This window comes from Dermacentor silvarum, chromosome 9, assembly GCF_013339745.2.
Source record: "Dermacentor silvarum isolate Dsil-2018 chromosome 9, BIME_Dsil_1.4, whole genome shotgun sequence".
Lineage (NCBI taxonomy): Eukaryota > Metazoa > Arthropoda > Arachnida > Ixodida > Ixodidae > Dermacentor > Dermacentor silvarum.
Window position 1 is genome coordinate 68,003,456 of NC_051162.1, and position 17,753 is coordinate 68,021,208.

The following is a 17,753-nucleotide window of genomic DNA, read 5'->3' on the forward strand; positions in this document are numbered from 1 at the left end:
CGAGTGATTGAACAAGAAATCGCCGAATTCATGCCCGAATATCACCAGCGCCCTCCGGCACCGTCGCCACTTAGCTGCGCTCAAGTTGTCGCTAGACCGGCCCAAGCAATCTCTGCGGCTGCCCCGTTTAGTTACGCCGAAGCCGTCGCTGGACCACCATCGTTCGAAGCGGTTGTACCGCCTACGTACGCCGATCTCACTAGGCTCCGTCTGCAGCCCACCATGCAGCCATATCAGCAGCCGCTACGTCCACCGCGTCCTGAGCCATGGGTGGGACCCTCTCCGGCAAACCGTTGGCGCACTTACGACAACCGTGCCATATGCTTTGCGTGCGGTTACGCCGGTGACGTTGCACGTTTTTGCAATCGCGTGCAGCCGCCTCGAGTCGCATCACCCGTAATGAGCCAGTCCAGGCGCCCTAATTACGAACCACCGCCGCCTGCGTCACCGACGTTCCGCCCAGCTCCATCTACCCGCCGTTCACCGTCTCCACGACATCGCTCATTGTCGCCGATGCGGCCACGTCAGGTCGCAAGAGATCGGGAAAACTAGACGTCGCAGTCCACGAGGCAAGGGCTGCGACACTATCGAACTGTGAAAGCCCTCAGCAGAGACCTTCGAACATAATAGACGTGTTTGTAGACGGTGTTCGCGCATCTGCCCTTATTGATACTGGAGCCGCCGTATCCGTTATGGACGCCATACTTAGCCGTTTCCTACGAAAAGTGACGACGCAACTTTCGGGGCTATCCCTTCGTACGGCTAGCGCCCAAAGTATTCACCCAACAGCAGTATGCACAGCTCGCGTCGTCATTCGGGACGACATGTATGCCGTCGAATTCATCATCATTCCTGCTTGCTCGCACGACATCATCCTGGGATGGAATTTTCTCTCCCGCCACAACGCCGTAATTCATTGCACACCCGCCGAAATAGAACTTTCGCCGTTCTCAGAGGTGACGCCGGCAGACAGACCATCGCTTTCGAAGAAGATACTCGTCACAGACGATACCCAGCACCTCTACGAATTTATAAGGATGTTTATTGGATGGCACTCGAAGCAGCGCAAGGGCGACTGTCCAAAAAGCGCAGCACGGACTCCCTGGACGAGCGGCGCTCGAGAGCCGAAGGAAACGACCCACTAGAAGGACCCGCTTCAAGGCGTTGGAGCGGACGACCCACTTCAGAGTTCCAACGCCTCACTACAATATATATATATAATATATATATATATATTATATATATATATATATATATATATATATATATATACATAAAAATTTCGCCACATTATGGAGAACGGGAAAAAACTGCTGAGGCACCCTTGTGTCTTTGAGAAACAGTATACCCTTTTGGAAGTACCTTGTAAAAACGGTATGTCATCCAATAATAAATATATTAGTTTCCCCACCTCTCCTACAAGGTACTCATAAATATTCCTTTTGAATGACACCAAAGTCTTTTCGCTGTTGTTTCCAATATATGTTATTTTGCAATAGATAATTATAACCCACACGTCACGTGACTCTTTTACTGATTATGCTTTCGGTTATATTTGCTTACCTGTACAATTCCTAATCTTGTAGTAGTAAGCATATAATTTCGTGTTTGATTCTCCACAGAACCTGTATAGTAAAGTACGCTGCCTTCGCCCGTAATAGTCAGGGTAGAAGGTGTCACGTTTGAATCTGCACTGGTCTAAATGTTTGATCCAATACCAGCAGTCATCTCTTGGTAGAGGTGTGTGATCTGTAACTGTTAACGAAAAAATTATGTTAGTTGACACAACAAAGATATCTAAATTGACGTAGTTTGAAAATATTTCCGACAGCCAAATAATAGCTTGCCCCTAATTAAACGATGAATTTATTCAGCCGTTTGACATTAATTAGCATTGCGTACACATACTTTGATTTTTTAGGCATCTTTTACGTTCCACAAAAGGTGCCTATACATATCTAAGAAGTACATTCGCACTTTGCCATGCCGGCCTCATATTTGCGGCAGTATAATTTCAAAACAGTGCTCTTCAATTGTTTTATTCTTAAATGTTTGCTGTCTAAAACAGCAAGGTGCAATTGAACGGCAAGAAAAATTGTATATGCAGTGAAGACTGCAAGTGATATGGTGCTTTTGAAGACGCGTGTATTCCTCGCAATACCATGCTATTTCAGCATGGAAGTGTATCACGATAGCGTGGCGAAATGGGTAATGAAATTTGCCCTCTTCGTTCTGCAAATTGCTGCAGGCTTCGTTTGCCCCTGTGGTTTGGTGCGTGCCAATGTGCGAACTAAGCCGTGAGTGCTCTTCCGTGGTTGACATCCTATTTTTGAACGCCGGGCATGCTCCGTTACTACTTGTGAGGTCCCCTATAGTACATGGTTATACAACGTGACTATCACCGTGTCTCCGCTTGGCTGCATGGCTCTAGTGCTCAGGTCAATGAGCAAGGTTGTGTTGTTGTGCTTATCGTCGGCAGTAAATCCCACGGACTTTTTGCACCTTTGAAGTTGTTGCGTAGGTGGAATGGCAAACAGGTTTTTAGGAAATTTTGCGGAATTATTTTCACTGGAATTGACGTTTGTTTCTTGCGTACAGCTTACAGTGAAAAAAGTTAGAAAAGTACATGGATCCCTAGGCCTGAGCTAGTTCGGATTCATAACAAATTCTTTGTGGGAAGCAACGCAAAATACAGAAAGCAAAAATGCACGCACTTAAGATGAAGCCGGTACTTGAAATAATAAAAGGTCATCCATATGTTACACTAAAAACATTCAACGCAGGAGGTATAGCAATCACAGAAATATTATTTGACATTTAGAGATAAGGTGGAATTGCAACATAAAACAAGTGGTGAACGCATTTTTAAACAGCAGAAAAATATCACGAAAGCGCAATTAAAGATGCGACGTATATCTCAAAAATGAGCGGTGTGTTCTGTGGGTGGAACGTTTTATAGGGCAACGCTAAGAACTTGAATTTGTTCCCTTACGACACAGACAGGGGACTTTTGCAATACAATATATTGGTGTAGTACAGTGCGTGTATTGCATCTTGATTCAGCAAAACCTGTCGCAGAGAGTTAGTTGTTGGTTGCACTGATATTTTACGCCATTACATAAAGGTAATAATTTATTGCTGAGGTAAAATGTAAAAAATTTAGTTCCTAAAAGAGCGGTGCTCTATTGGCGTTCTGTTTGGTAGGTAGGTTGCACAGATCAAGTTTACAAGGAGATGTATAATATGTGTTAACTACGTTCCTTGCCTAATACACAAAAAAATACTGCTATCTGATGTCAAGCAATACAGGCCCTGACAATGACGCACAGACAGATAAATTCCTCTTGCGACTGGTCAACGGCAAAACGCAAATTACAATTAAATCGGGTAAAAAAAGGGCACACGTTTCCCCATTCCCTAACCACTTCACAATATTAGGCGCATCTGCTGCTTCTTGGCATAATATGCTTTTTGGCGCTGACCAGTTAATCTAGTTCTTCACCTGCGAGCAATTGTACGGGTACTTGAAAAAAGAAAACGAAAAAAAAAGTATCAGAAAAAGAAAACATAAAACGTAGTGTTCACAAACATATCACAAATAAGCAACATCGTCATTTACGGTCCATCGTACAACTTGCCTGAAACTTTCGAACAGATGTTCGCAATGCTATCAGAAATTTTCAGCAAAATTAAGAATCAGCGTGACAGCACAGGGGTCGAAATCAAACGACACACAAACACCAGTGGTTCAAAATCAGAAAAAAAGTGAAAATACTGCTTAATGCCCGCAAAAGGCAAAAAAATATTTATTGAACATTTTTAAGTGCGCAGGCCAATTAAAAAAGTTGTCGCAGTTTCACCTGAAAGGTGAAGCATCAATTGCGATAGCAAATTTGTAGAGAGCTATACGGAGTAGTGATATTAGCTTTATCAGCTGTATAAACTTGGACATGCAGCAGCACCGGCAACGCGCAGAACTGTTGTCGACGCCATCGGCGTTTTGCCCGCGTTCGCTCAAAATGCGTGCGGCGTTGGTGACTGTTGCCGGAGCCTCTGATATAAATAGGCACTTGGTGCCGCAGCTAAACGTCGCCTCCCTTCCCTCCCCCTTCCCCCCCTCCCCCACGGCCTCTCGCGCATTTGCAAGAAGGCGCGTTTGCTCTACATATATGGTGATTGTAAAGGAGGAAAGAGACGCCTACTTCTGCAGCCCTTAAGGAAGCACGGCGCAGAACGCGCGTTTGTTCTCCGCCGTGCGTTCACTCCCCGAGAAAGAGCGCGTCCCTCGCGCCCTTTCACTCGCACATACAGCGTTCGGCGGCGCGCGGCCACGATTTCATCTCCATTGACGTCATACGGAACCTCACGGCGACGGCGACGGCGACGGCGACGGCGACGCCGACGGCAGAAATCTGCTTTTGAGTGTCCATATAATTGCTATCGCAATAAAACCGCTATACAGCGGCAGAAATCTTCTGATATACGCCAGAATGCGGGCAATACCTGTGTTCAATACGATTCACCTAATGTTGAAACTGTTCAGTACAGTTGTAATGGCTGTAGTAGTTGCGTTGTTAATTTTTTTAGAACCGTTCCTGTGGTCTTCCAGCCTGCCGTGATAGTGACAGTGATGTGAGCTACGACAATTTAGAGCGCTGACTCGAGTTTCGAAACTCATCCTTTTCCCGCCGCGCAAGGTAGCAAACCAATACTTTTCTCACTAACCACGCTGCCTTTCCTTTGCGCTTATTGACTCGCTTGTGAGTACAAACGGTCACGCATGAATGGTAAAGTTTGTAGCCTAAGAAGCAACATACCATTGCTCCACTGTTCTAATGAATGGTATAAGCTAATAGTTATTTCAGTCGCTGAATAACGTGCGTAGAAGAGACAATGGCTGGTGGAGAGTACCTGCCCCCTGAATAAATTGTTCACATAAAGACAGACAGGTTCGCTGAGGCAAACATGTTGCGTTAATGATAAAGTGCGCTGTCAATTTGGTTACTTCCTGATTTTTAGTAAAAATAACTCGAGAGTTTATTTGCCAAAATCACAATCCGATCATTAGATACGCTGTAGTGAGTGACTACACATAAATTTTGAGCACCTCCTCTTCTCTAACATGCACCCAATGCTATGTTCACGGGTGCTTTCGCATGTCGACGCCATTGAAATGCTCGCGGTTTGGCCGGAGTTTAATCCCACAGCCTCGTGCTTCGGAGCACAACACCAGACCCACTAAACCACCACGGCGTGTTACTTCCTGAGCTTTCTATTGTCGAGTCAGAATCGTGCAATGTCAAATTGAACAGTTTTGTTGTAGTTGTTTATATGGTTTACCACTTGCCAAAAGTCGAGAACATTTTTCCTGCTATATCTTCCGATATATCAACACAAACTCTGGCGACTTTGTTGCTCCCTGTATTGAGTGGGTACTCTCAAGTCGGCTTGCCTTGACAGGCTGCTCTGTGAATATTGTCACGAGCCTCGAGAAGTAGTCCTGAAGGTTTAATAAACGTAGAGCAGCTGGCTCTTGGAAGACGCGACCGTCGGAGCTGGCTCGAGCAGAGGAGCGCGCGGTCTTCTTTTGTTCTCTTGGGCTCGACCCACTCTTGCCCTCGACCCACTACCTACAGGTGGCAATATCCCCCCTTCCGAACAAAAGCATCGCCTCGAAGCCAAAAAAAAAAAATAGGCGTAGAAGACAAAGAAGAGGAAGGCAGGCAAAGCGAAAGTACACACAAAAAAATGTTGCCGTCACGCCGGCACAGTCAATGAACGAAGAAGCAAGCTCCCAAAGATAAATGAAAAGTAGAAACAAAGCAGGGAATGAGAGAAAAAAAAACGACAACAAAAAAAGTTACGGACGCGCAATGTACGGCTTCATGCGCACAACACGAACTATGTCTCAGGTCGGTTGTCTTTGTGTCCTACTCCGGGCCTGCGATGTTGTGTCCGGAACAAGTTCGTAGTTTACGTCACTGACGCGGCGGAGCACTTTATACGGACAGAAATACCGGCTCAGCAGCTTTTCACAGAGGCCACGACGGCGAACGGGGGTCCACACCCAAACTTGGTCCCCGGGGTTGTAGGACACGTCCCTGTGGCGGATGTTGTAGCGTCGTGCGTCTGCCTGCTGTGCTGGTCGATATGCAGCCGCGCGAGCTGCCGCGCTTCCTCAGCACGCTCTGCAATTTCCTCGGCGTCAGTTGTCAATTGGTCAGCGTCTTGACACGGCAGCAAAGCGTCCAGCATCGTCTGGGCTTCGCGACCGTAGAGAAGGCGAAAGGGCGTGAAGTGCGTCGTCTCGTGCACGGCGGTGTTATACGCGAAGGTCACGTAAGGCAAGATCCGATCCCATGTTTTGTGTTGAACGTCGATGTACATTGCGAGCATGTCTGTGACCGTGTTATTCAGTCGCTCGGTTAGTCCGTTCGTCTGCGGATGGTACGCGGTCGTCTTGCGATGCCTGGTGTTGCTCAATTCAAAAACTTCGTCCACAAGCTGCGCTGTGAATGCTGTCCCACTGTCTGTTATTACAGTGGAGGGACCACCGTGACGCAAGACGATGTGGCGCATGAAGAACTGTGATACCTCTGAGGCCCTGGCTCGTGGGATCACCTGCGTCTCGGCAGAGCGTGTTAAATAATCAGTCGCGACGATCACCCATTTGTTGCCGTCGGCCAAGGAAGGAAACGGTCCGAGAATGTCGATGCCGACTTGGTCGAAAGGCGTGTGAGCTGCTTCAATTGGCTGAAGTAAGCCAGCCGGTTTAACGAATGGTGTCTTGCGGCGCTGGCATTCACGGCAGCCTTTACCGTACTGTTTGACGCTTGCCGAAAGCCCGGGCCAATAGTACATTTCGCTTACTCTAGCGAGCGTTCGTGAAAAGCCTAAATGACCAGATGTCGGTTCGTCATGGCAAACGAAGAGGATGTCGTCGCGCATGTCCCTTGGAACCATGAGGAGGTAAGCGCGGCTGGTAGAACGAGCATTCTCTTATAAAGCACGTTCTCTCGCAGACAGAAGGACGTCAGCGAGTGGGACAGATGGCGTGTTATGGTTGTGTCGCGGCCCTCTAAATGATCGATGATCGGTCTATTCTCAGCGTCGTCACGCTGCCGTCTACTCAAGTCCGACGAACTAATGGCGCCAGGAAGCCGTCATCATCCTCTGTTTCCTGACTGGCAGGATCAATGGGTGCGCGGGACAGCATGCCATCGTCTTCATGCTTACGGCCAGACATAAACGATGGTGATCTCAAATTCCTGGAGCCGCAAACTCACCGTGCCAGTCGTCCTGAAGGGTCGCGCATGCTTGCCAACCAACAGAGGGCATGGGGGTCCGTCACTACTTTGAAGGGACGACCATAGAGATAGGGGCGAAACTTGATGATCGCCCACACGACCGCGAGGCACTCCTTCTCCGTAGTCGAATAATTCGCCTTGGCACGGGACAGGGAGCGGCTCGGCATACGCTATAACTCTTTCCACTCCATCTTGAAGCTGGACGAGCACTGCGTCCAAGGAAAATGCTGCTGGCATCGGTATGCACCTCAGTATCAGCATCATCGTCAAAATGTGCAAGAACAGGTGCTGACTGCAGGCGCTGTCGTAATTCAGCAAAAGCCGCCTGTTGCTCATTATGCCACACAAATGGCGTATCGTCCCTTGTAAGGCGTGTCAGGGGTTCCGCTATCTTCGAAAAGCCTTTAATAAACGGGCGATAGTAGGCGCACAAACCCAGGAAGCGCCGGATGGCCTTCTTATCGGCAGGAACTGGGAACGCGGCCACAGCGGCAAGCTTGTCTGGATCGGGTCGGACCCCTCTTGGCGCTTACTACATGCCCGAGGAACTTGAGCTCTTCGTAACCAAAGTGGCACATTTCGGGCTTAAGTCTGAGGTCTGCCGATCGGATGGCTTCTAGCACACTCCGTAGGCGACGAAGATGCTGCTCGAGCGTTTCAGAGAAGATGACCACATCATCCAGGTACACAAAACAGGCCTGCCACTTCAGTCCAGTAAGGACAGGGTCCATCATTCGCTGGAAAGTAGCCGGGGCTGAACACAAGCCAAAGGGAAGCACTCGAAATTCATAGAGCCCATCTGGAGTCACAAAGGCTGTTTTCGCGCGGTCGCGTTCGTCTACCTCGATTTGCCAGTACCCGCTTTTTAAATCGAGAGAAGAAAAATAGTGGGCACGCCGTAGTCTATCTAACTGAGTCGTCGATACGCGGCAGCGGGTACACGTCCTTTTTAGTCACGTTGTTGAGCTTTCGGTAGTCGACACAGAAGCGTAGTGTTCCGTCTTTCTTTTTGACAAGAACGACCGGAGACGACCACGGGCTGTTGGAAGGTTCGATGACGCCATCGTCAAGCATCTCCCGGACTTGCGTACGTATGGCTTCGCGTTCTTTTGCCGACACGCGGTAAGGCTGCTGGTGTATCGGGCATGCGTCTTCGTACGTGATGATCCTGTGTTTAGTGATGGAAGTCTGGCGTACCTTGGAAGAATGTGCGAAGCAGGTCCTGAATGCAAGCAAGAGCTTGCGCAGTGCTGTCTGGCCTATCGGTGGACAGTTCAGAATTGATGTCGAGATGGCCCAGAGACGTGTCTGCTGTCTCCACTACTTCTGACGTGAAACCGTTGTTAACGTTTGCTACTGCGTATGAAAACGCGAATGAAGTACCGCGGAACAGGTGTCGGTGCTCGTAGCTAAAGTTGGTAACAAGCAATTGCGAATGACCAGCACGAATCTGTACAACACTTAGAGTCACACAAACACTTTGCTTCATAGGTGTTCCAAGTTACTTTCGGCCACCGCTTCGCCATCGCGTAAGCCACAGCATGTGACGTCGACGAGGACACTGACTTGTGGAGGAAGCGTTACACTGTCTGCCGAAACACGAAGTACGTCGTCGCGCCGTTGGCCGTCTTGCACGTCGATTGCTCGTTCGGCAGAGAAAGTGATACGACGCTCTTGCAGATCGATAATCGCGCCGTAGTCCTGCAGGAAGTCACCCCCAAGAATAACGTTGCGGGAGCATTCGCGCAAGACGAGGCAGCTCGCTACGAATGTAGATCCTTGAATCTCAACTCTAGTCATGCAGGCGCCCAGTGGAGTAACGACGTGGCCGCCAGCCGTCCGAATCTGCGAGTTATGCCAGGGCGTGATCACTTTCTTCAAGTCCCTGGGATAGCATAATAGACCCTGTCACATTTTATGCCTAATGTACCACCCAGAAAAAGAGAAATGAGTTAAGTTTAAACACTCTTCAGAAGAGCACGCGAGCGTGGGTACCTCTGCTGCTCTCTAGCCAGTTCTTTCCTGAGTCCGGAACACCAATGGTCTTAGCAGCCCTCTCGCTTGGTCGACCAGCTCGAGCTGGCCCGTCAAGACGGAGCTGGACAGTTCTGCCTCCCATAGTCGTGTGATGGGATGTGGTATGATTGTGAGCATGCCCATGCCGTGTGGCAGAGCGTTGAGGATTCATCGCACTGTGGGCATTTTGAAGGGTATAAGAACAGGGTGTATAGCATGTTACAAACTCCAATAGGCACACACTACAACCTGATTTCGCGTGCGAACGCTCTGCTGTGGTCTTAGTGTTCTTCGTGACCGTCGGTGGTGTTGAAACATGTGTGTGTAGGTAAGCGGCATTGGCACAGCATGGGACTCCTCGCTTCCCTGTCCCGGCTCTTCCTGTGCGTGCGCTCGGACGCGGGCTTGCTCCTGCTGATGGCCGCGTAAGGTATTTAAGGTGAGAGCTGGCGTGCGACATAGTCTGTATGCGACGTGCGGCCTTAAATTTTTTGCTACTGGAATAGGCTCTTCAGGCTGCCTGAGAGTCTGGCAGGTCTATGAAACCGTTCCGCTGTGTTCTCGTCGCGATGCTAACGCTATCGCTAGTTCCTCCCCTGTTCCTGCGCTCCGCAAAAACAGAGATCACGCTCATCCTCACTCGTATACTTACGTGGCGGGCAAGTTGCCTCGCAGTCCTCTTTTGCGTGGAATCGATTGGGGTGATTAGAACAGACATAGGTTATTTCGCACCTGTTGGCCTCGTGCACGAAACTCCACTTTCGATGTACAATGCTGCAGTCCTCCACGGTCGGTGGTATGACGCAAGAACTGTTTCTTGCACCGACACCTATATAAAATTGAATCATAAGCAGACGATACAGCCATTTATACAGAACATTCAATCAGGTAACAATATTAAAATATTTTTTTCTGCCATGCATGGGGTTGTGTGCAGCGTTCTCCGAATGGTGCCATTATATTAACCTGCAGTGCCGGTCACAAAAATGATGTATGCACTAGTCAGTTAAGGACGCCGAGCTTTGCTATGGCACATGCAAGTTACCCAGCCAGAGTACCTACATCTATCGGCCGCTCGGAGGGCTGCCATCTAATCCCCATAAACCAGGCCGGGCGCTCTAGCGGGTTCCCCTACATGCCTATGTGCCCCAAGCCTTCTTCTTCCTCGGTGACGCTATTGCCAATTGCTGGGTCGCTACAAATGCTCCCTCGTAACACGCAACGCGATTGAAATATATGTACAAGTAAGCGCGACAACAAGATATGTACGTGCGTGCCACTCTCTGCCTCGACCAGCAAAAAAGGGTTGGTCCCCTTCACCTCCTAATGAAGTAATAAGTGAACTGCCTAACGAACATACGACCTCCCGCACACAGTCTCTCTTCTTCTTGCCGAGCTTCTTTTCTTTTTTGCCTATTTTTCAATCCAGTATGATTTGGGGGGGGGGGGGGAGTGCTTGTGCTCAAGGTTTGGGGGGGGGGTGCTTGTGTAGCGATGCAATAATCTGATATTAGCAGCGACATTTAGCAGTCACCGCCTGGTGGGCACTGGTTTAATCACGGTTAGTGTGGATTGCGCCACGTGTGGTCTTCTGCACCCTGCATGTTTACACGTGCGAGTGTAGCGTGCATATCTCTAAATACATTTCGTCTGTGGTTGTGCCACGATCGTTGAAGCTTGCCTGCATTTTGTTGCCGATATACGCAAGTAATTAGCCTTGCGCTTTTGTCCTTGTGCTGTAGTAAGATTAGTGACTGCGCCTGCCAGATGCTCAATGCGCTACCGTCATGCCTTCCTTTCGCCACAATCATACCAGCTTCAATATCGCTATGTGGTTCGATTAAATCACATAAAGCATTTTCGCTTGTTTTAAAGGAATGAAGTGGTTTCAGTGATGCGGTAATGCGGCGCTTTAGCGAATTATAGTGACATGGCGACCTTCGCCCAATCTTTGTGACACGACGGAACATGAACTAGTTGAGGGGAATAGCACTTAGCCGTAACAACAAAGAATCTTCAGTGAGCAATTATTATGGCATCATACGCTTTATATAACAACTCCATAATCATATTAGTGATTATTGCCTAACCGCCTTTTCCTGGTTACGCGGTGACGTAAGCTGTTCTTTAATATGTGGTTATGAAACCACGAGACCGGTCTATAAAAACATCCTAAAGATGATATTAGTGAGAGTCCTGCGTGAGAGAAGTCTCCGCATTTAGGACGTATAACACTGGCTTGAGTGGCGGTTACTATAACTACATTTCTTTCTACAGTCTAGAGATAGCTGGATGGAAAACCACACTCATTTTTAGTGGCATTCCACATTTTTTTACACAAGAGCCGTTGCATGTACCTTAGTAGAACGACAAAGATATCTGTTATTAATACCTTGTATTGTACATATCGCCTCAACGATAAACGATGCTGACATTTCCAACCTTAAATTAAGCAAAAAAGAATATAAGCAATCGATGATAGTCATCGTACGAGGTTTATCACCCACGTCAAGCACCTGTGCTTAGGAACAGTGGAGCTTGTTCAGAGTTTTTCAAAGAGTGCTTAAGCCGTATAGCAGAACAGAAATCAAATCTATAGAAAGGTTATGTAGTAGCTTGGTATAGCACTTTATCTGGTTTGTGCAGATCATCTGTGCATGTGGGTCCCCTGTGCACAGGTATTCTACACCAAGAATAAGGTGTCAAGAGTGTTATTAAACGCTCATTGTCTGAATTGACCGAGGAGACAAAGATGGGCCCTTTTGTCGGACTGTAAAAGTACTGTTTTGCGTCACTGTTTCTCACCTTACCTCAAAAGAATTGTGGACCTAGAACGCAATGTGGCATCTGAGTTTATATCTGAAACTTGAAATAAAACAGCTTAATAATTTTAGCCTCTCAAATATTTTCAACATTGGACATAATTATGCAAGGACAGCTTCGTGCTTTAATTTATTGCTTTGAGAGTTGCTTCGATAAAAATATTCTTGTTTGAAGCAACCTGGTGGTCCTGCTATCATGCTGTCACTCACAGTGACGCAGGTTGTTTATTTGAACTCAACTGTTTGCGTTTAACAGTGACTATTAAGAAATGAGGCACGGAAATGTATGCCTAAAATCAGTGATGTAAAGTGCGCATTACTCTGCAACTTTAACTGCGGTGTTCTTGAATGCTGACTTCTTTATAAGCAGTGCGAGATTTGAACAGAGAAATCAATAAACACAACAATTTAGCAGAGAGCAATTTAGCTGCACAACAATTTTAGCAGAGAAGGCAGAATGATGGTCCTTGCCTTTTTCAGAAAAGAACCTTTTGTCGCAATTCGTGCGGAAATGCCCAATCGTAGCATAACAAATTATCGGGCCATTACACACAGCATGTTTGATTACTATGAAATCTACTGACCTTTAACTAAATACAATTGTCTACGACAGCAAGGAAACAAAATTACTGAAAACCATTCTGCGCATTGCGCGAAGGCGCGCCATACAGTACCGGGTCCAGTCTTTTCGTTTGTCATTGAATAGCTGTAATATTAACACTTACGTGTATAGCATCGAACAACCGTATTGACAGCCAGTAGAAACACAAACGTGTGTAGTGCCAACATTTCTATCAGCCTGCAGCCTGATTGGTCCCCCCTCAATGCAGAAAAGTAGGGCTCCTTTTTTACAGCGTGCTTGAGCCGTGTAGCAGAACACAAATGAAATCTCTAGAAAGCTTATGTAGTAGCATGGTATAGCACTTTATCTGGTCTGTGGACATCGTCTATGCGCGTGTGTTCTTTGTGCACAGGTATTCTACACCACGAATAAGGTGTCAAGGGTGTTATTAAACGCTCATTGTCCGAATTGACCGAGGAGACAAAGATGGGCCCTTGTGTCAGACTGTAAAAGTACTGTTTTGCGTCAGTGTTTCTCGCCTTTCCACTCACGAATTGTGGACCTAGCACACAATGTGGCATCTGAGTTTATATCTTCGTGATACCTTAGCAGCAGAAGTCACTGTTCCTAAGCACAGGTGCTTGACGTGCGTCATAAACCTTATGAGATGACTATCATCGAATGGTTAAATAATTTTTTGCTTAATTTGAGGATGGAAATGCTAGCATCGGTTAACGTTGAGGCGATATGTACAATACAAGTCAGTAATAACACAGATATCTTTGTCGTTCTACTAAGGGACATGCAACGGCTCTTGTGTAAAAAAACACAAACAAAATGCGGAAGGCCACAGTAGCCGTAATGACTTTGAGACTGTGATAAACATGTCCACTTTGCGGACCATTTCTCTGTGGACACGGCCATATTACGGCACATTGGGAACTCTTCGCAATAAATGATTTTTTTTGCGAAATATCTAAGAATTGAGAATGTTGCTTACTTCACCGAAAGCAGAATTTCGTTTATAGGCCAGAATGAAACGTCCAAACCAAGTGCAGTGCTACAGGGCTTACATTTTACAAAAAAAAAAAAAAAAACAGTGAGCATTTGCATGAAGAGGCTGAATTTCTAACCTGATCACTTGCAATACCGAGATAATATCATTTGTCGCTTTTCGAAATTTATTCAGAATTACATACCAAGACAGGGTTAATTGGAGACTGCAGGGAGAGGCCTTCTTCCTGGAGGGGACATAAATATAGGCTGATGATGATGTTGATGACACACAAAGGTCATGTGAAATTAAGTTTTTATGAAATGACTTTTTTTTTCTGGTTTCCAAAGAGGATCCTTGAAATTGCCAGTAAACAATACTGCTGCCGCAAACACCCCAAAGCTGCTGAGAGTTTGTTGGAGGACGTGACCTGGCGAGAAGATGAAAGAGCAATTGTTCAAGAAGTTCTTTGACTAGTTTGCCATCAAGCAAAAGAAAACTGCGCGTTGCAGTTGCCGTTGTCATTGCTGTGTGTCCTTTCACTTTTCATATACCTGTCCTCCCCTCACAATATCCTTTAAAGCAAATACATTTGTGTTTTTCACCCGTTTTCCCGGTCGGTGGTTGGCCGTCGGACGTTGTACCCACCACTGATATAAAGGCGCTGATGCCAAAAGCGCTTGGCCTAAGGCAGCCGAGTTCGTTGGCAAATGTGAACGTATAGCTCCCCTTAAAATGCACAAGGTGTTTACCTATATTACTACTGTAGGGGCGCTGGTTAACGGCTTTGTTGACTGTGGAATCACGCAGTGAAACAGCAGGAGCTAACCAAGTATTCTCAGTCAGACAAATGAAGGCCTTGAAGTACACCGTTCCATTAGCAAAGCGAAATGCTTTGTATGGAAGCATTCGACTCTTCGCTTACTATAGGATTATCTATGCTTTCTGCATGTATTTTTTTATTTTCCCGGCATTGCACTCCGCTGCTGTAAACTGCGTCCATACAATTAACTCATTCTTTCTTCTGTGAATCCGGGAAATGTCACGTATAATGCGTGTTTCTTCGGACAACTGCGCCAGCGGATTTTGTCTCCTCAACAATTTCGGCTTTTCGGCGTGCTATATTGCTCTTTTCTTGCAGATTGATTTTCACAAAAAACTAAAGGAATCTAAATTGTGTACCCGCCGTCATAGATCAGTGGTTGGGTTGAGCTACTTGCAGGTTGCGGGTTCAATCCTGGCAGGGTGTCTCACATTCTGATGCGGGCGGAATCCAAGTACGTTCGTCTATCGTGGATTCAGCGCTCGGTAATGAACTCAGGTGATCAAACCTATTCTCCAGTCCCGTACAACAGAGTGCCTCAAAATCGGGTTGTGCTCTGGCATGTAAGAATCCTATACTTTAATTTTTATGTAAATATAACTGGTCCATAACTTCGTGGCGATAATGCAATTTCTGCAATGTTATTATAGCTCGGCTTAAATTATTATTTGCAACATGTGCGCTACAGTAATTATATGATAATTTGTGAATAATTTTTAGCAGCCAACGCATTTCGATTCATAATGCAGGTAATTTCAACTCGTACATAAATACGGCTGCACAGGCGGAAGTTCTCTGTCTCGGTCTCACAAATTGGCATGAAACATTTATTAGAACGCCAAAGTAATAGACAAGTGTTACATTACCATTACAGTAGCAATGCAACAGGTGGCGACGCCTACCTTTTAATTAAAGAGAGATCGACTCGTAACTATGGGAAAAACGTTAGGAGCGCAAGATTGTTTGGGCCTTATGCTTAAATGGCTATGTGAAGCTTTCATATGCAAAGCATTTCTAGGCGAACATTCGCCACTTTGACAGTGTCTATCTATCTATCTATCTATCTATCTATCTATCTATCTATCTATCTGTCTGTCTATCTATCTATCTATCGATCTATCTATCTAGCCGCCTACGACTTTGATCTCTCATGGTCGTTTCATTAACTTGGCATGTACCAAAATTGGCATAGTATGACAAGAATGTATGACGAACATAAATAATAGGTCATGCGATGAATGTCATGATATGCGTGTCATGTAGGTCATGAAACAGCCGCCCACGTTAACTTGGTAGGTACCAAAATCGGCATAGTATGACAGGAGGCATGACGAACATAAGTGATAGGTCATGACATAAATGTCATGGCATGTGTTTCATGTAGGTCATGACAATGACCCAGCGAAAAAAGCTTAACACTCAAAAACCACTGAAATAGGTTCTGACGTGGGTACTCAGTAAAGGAAACACTAAAGGATGATGGTAGAAATCATAGTAATGACCTTGACTGACTGAAAATGAGAATAACTCAGCGAAAAAAGATTAATACTCAGAAACCACTGAAATTGGTTCGGACGTGGGTACTAAGTGAAGGAAACACTTATGTATGTGGTAAAAGTCATAGTCATGAGCATGACTAAGCAAAAATGACAATGACTCAGCGAAAGAAAAGATTAGCACTCAAAAACCGCTGGAATGGGTTTGGACGTGGACACTAAGTGAAACAAACCTCTAAAGGATTGTGGTAGAAGTCGTAGTCATGACCATCACTCAGCATAATTGAGATTGACTCAGCGAAAAAAGAATAACACTAAAAACCAATGCAATGGTTCGGGATGTTGTACTAAGTGAAGGAAGTACTAAAGGTTGATGGTCGAAGTCATAGTCATGAGCATGACCTTGGCTTTCGCCTTAAGGTCTCTTAGGTGTAGCTAAAGGGACTCCTCAGGACTCGTGACATGAATGTCATGCGATGCGTGTCATGTAGGTGATGAAAGAGCCGCCTACGTCTTGGTGCTCGCATGGTCGTTTCGTTAACTTGGCAGGCTCCCCCGCACCCTCCTTCCCATAACATCGATTCCCACAGGGCGTGGGATGTGCTGGCTTTTTATTTATATATTGACGCGTGTGCTATAGGTTGACGACAACGACGATGGGGACATTGACGGACTTCATCTAGTGGGCCAGGGGGATTGTGGCTGACGATGAAGGAGACGTGCCTCTGCTTTAACAGGTTGTCCTGCTGCTCCTGAAGAACGTCTCCCTGTCTTCTCTTGGCGTCGTAGCGAGACAGTGGTGGAGGTGCGGGGTATTGACCACGCCTGATGCTCCGGACTCCCTCTGGGAGTAGTTCATCTAGCCCGGACGCATTGTCACCAGTTACGATCCCCGTGCATCGCTTCAGTCGTCGACTGCTAGGCCTTGCCCCTGAGTTCTCCCCTCTTCAATCACTTCTTTCCAGGAGCTCTGCACATCTGGTAATGACCGAAACCAGACCACCGCAAGCACCCCAATGCAGTCGGTCTCCCAGTCAATAACATGTAACAGTTCTTCATCCGCTAGTTCCCGATCGCTATCGCGGTGCAGCCTTCGAAGGCATTGAAGACAGGCTTGACAAGTACGAGTGCGTCACACAGATTAACCAGTGGTCTGAGCAGCAAAAGCTCTCCCAAGTCTATTTCGCCGTTGACGACAGTGGCCGTACTTCGTACGAGAACCGCGAAGCTAGCCTAACGACATGGCATGACTTTCAGCAGAAAATCACCGATACGTTTGCAAGTGCCGACCGTCCCGACCGCGCCCAGCAGTTGATGGAGCTACGGGTGCAACAACCCAATGAGTCGGTCACAATGTTCGCCAATGATATGGCCCGTCTCTTTCGTAGAGCCGACCCGAACATGACCGAGTAGAGGAGTTGTTCGCGGGGCTTGTGCGGAATCCACCAGTCACCATCGCTGATTTTATCAAAGAGGCTACGGTATTAAGTGGGCCCTTCATCAACGATGCAGGCAGTAAGATCGCCTGTCCACCAGCACCACAATCAATGCCGCCGCTTTGACTGCAGAGTATCAGAACACCTTGCGGGAAATGATCAGAGAGCTCGTCAGAGAAGAAATTCACCGGATCCTCACACCGACACTGGATAGCCCCGTCGCGTCAATCGCCGAAGTGTTACGCGACGAAATCAGGCAGGCGTTACCGGCAGCCGATCATCCCGTCCACCAGCGTC

At 46.9% G+C, this 17,753-nt stretch overlaps 1 protein-coding gene across 2 annotated transcripts in view; it reads right to left on the minus strand.

Moving 5' to 3' along the window:
• The window catches only part of LOC119465293 (papilin-like), a 56,708-nt gene that overhangs the window by 7,565 nt on the left and 31,390 nt on the right, over positions 1-17,753 (minus strand). The window contains exons 1-3 of one of the 2 annotated variants that reach the window (XM_037726086.2): positions 12,871-13,112; positions 9,976-10,152; positions 1,564-1,755 (exon numbers count right to left, since the gene is read on the minus strand). In XM_037726086.2, coding sequence (XP_037582014.1) covers positions 1,564-1,755; positions 9,976-10,152; positions 12,871-12,934 — 433 coding nt within the window. In that variant the 5' untranslated portion in view covers positions 12,935-13,112. Of the gene's footprint in view, positions 1-1,563; positions 1,756-9,975; positions 10,153-12,870; positions 13,113-17,753 lie in introns of those variants that run through there. The other variant, XM_049655979.1, reaches the window with a different exon arrangement.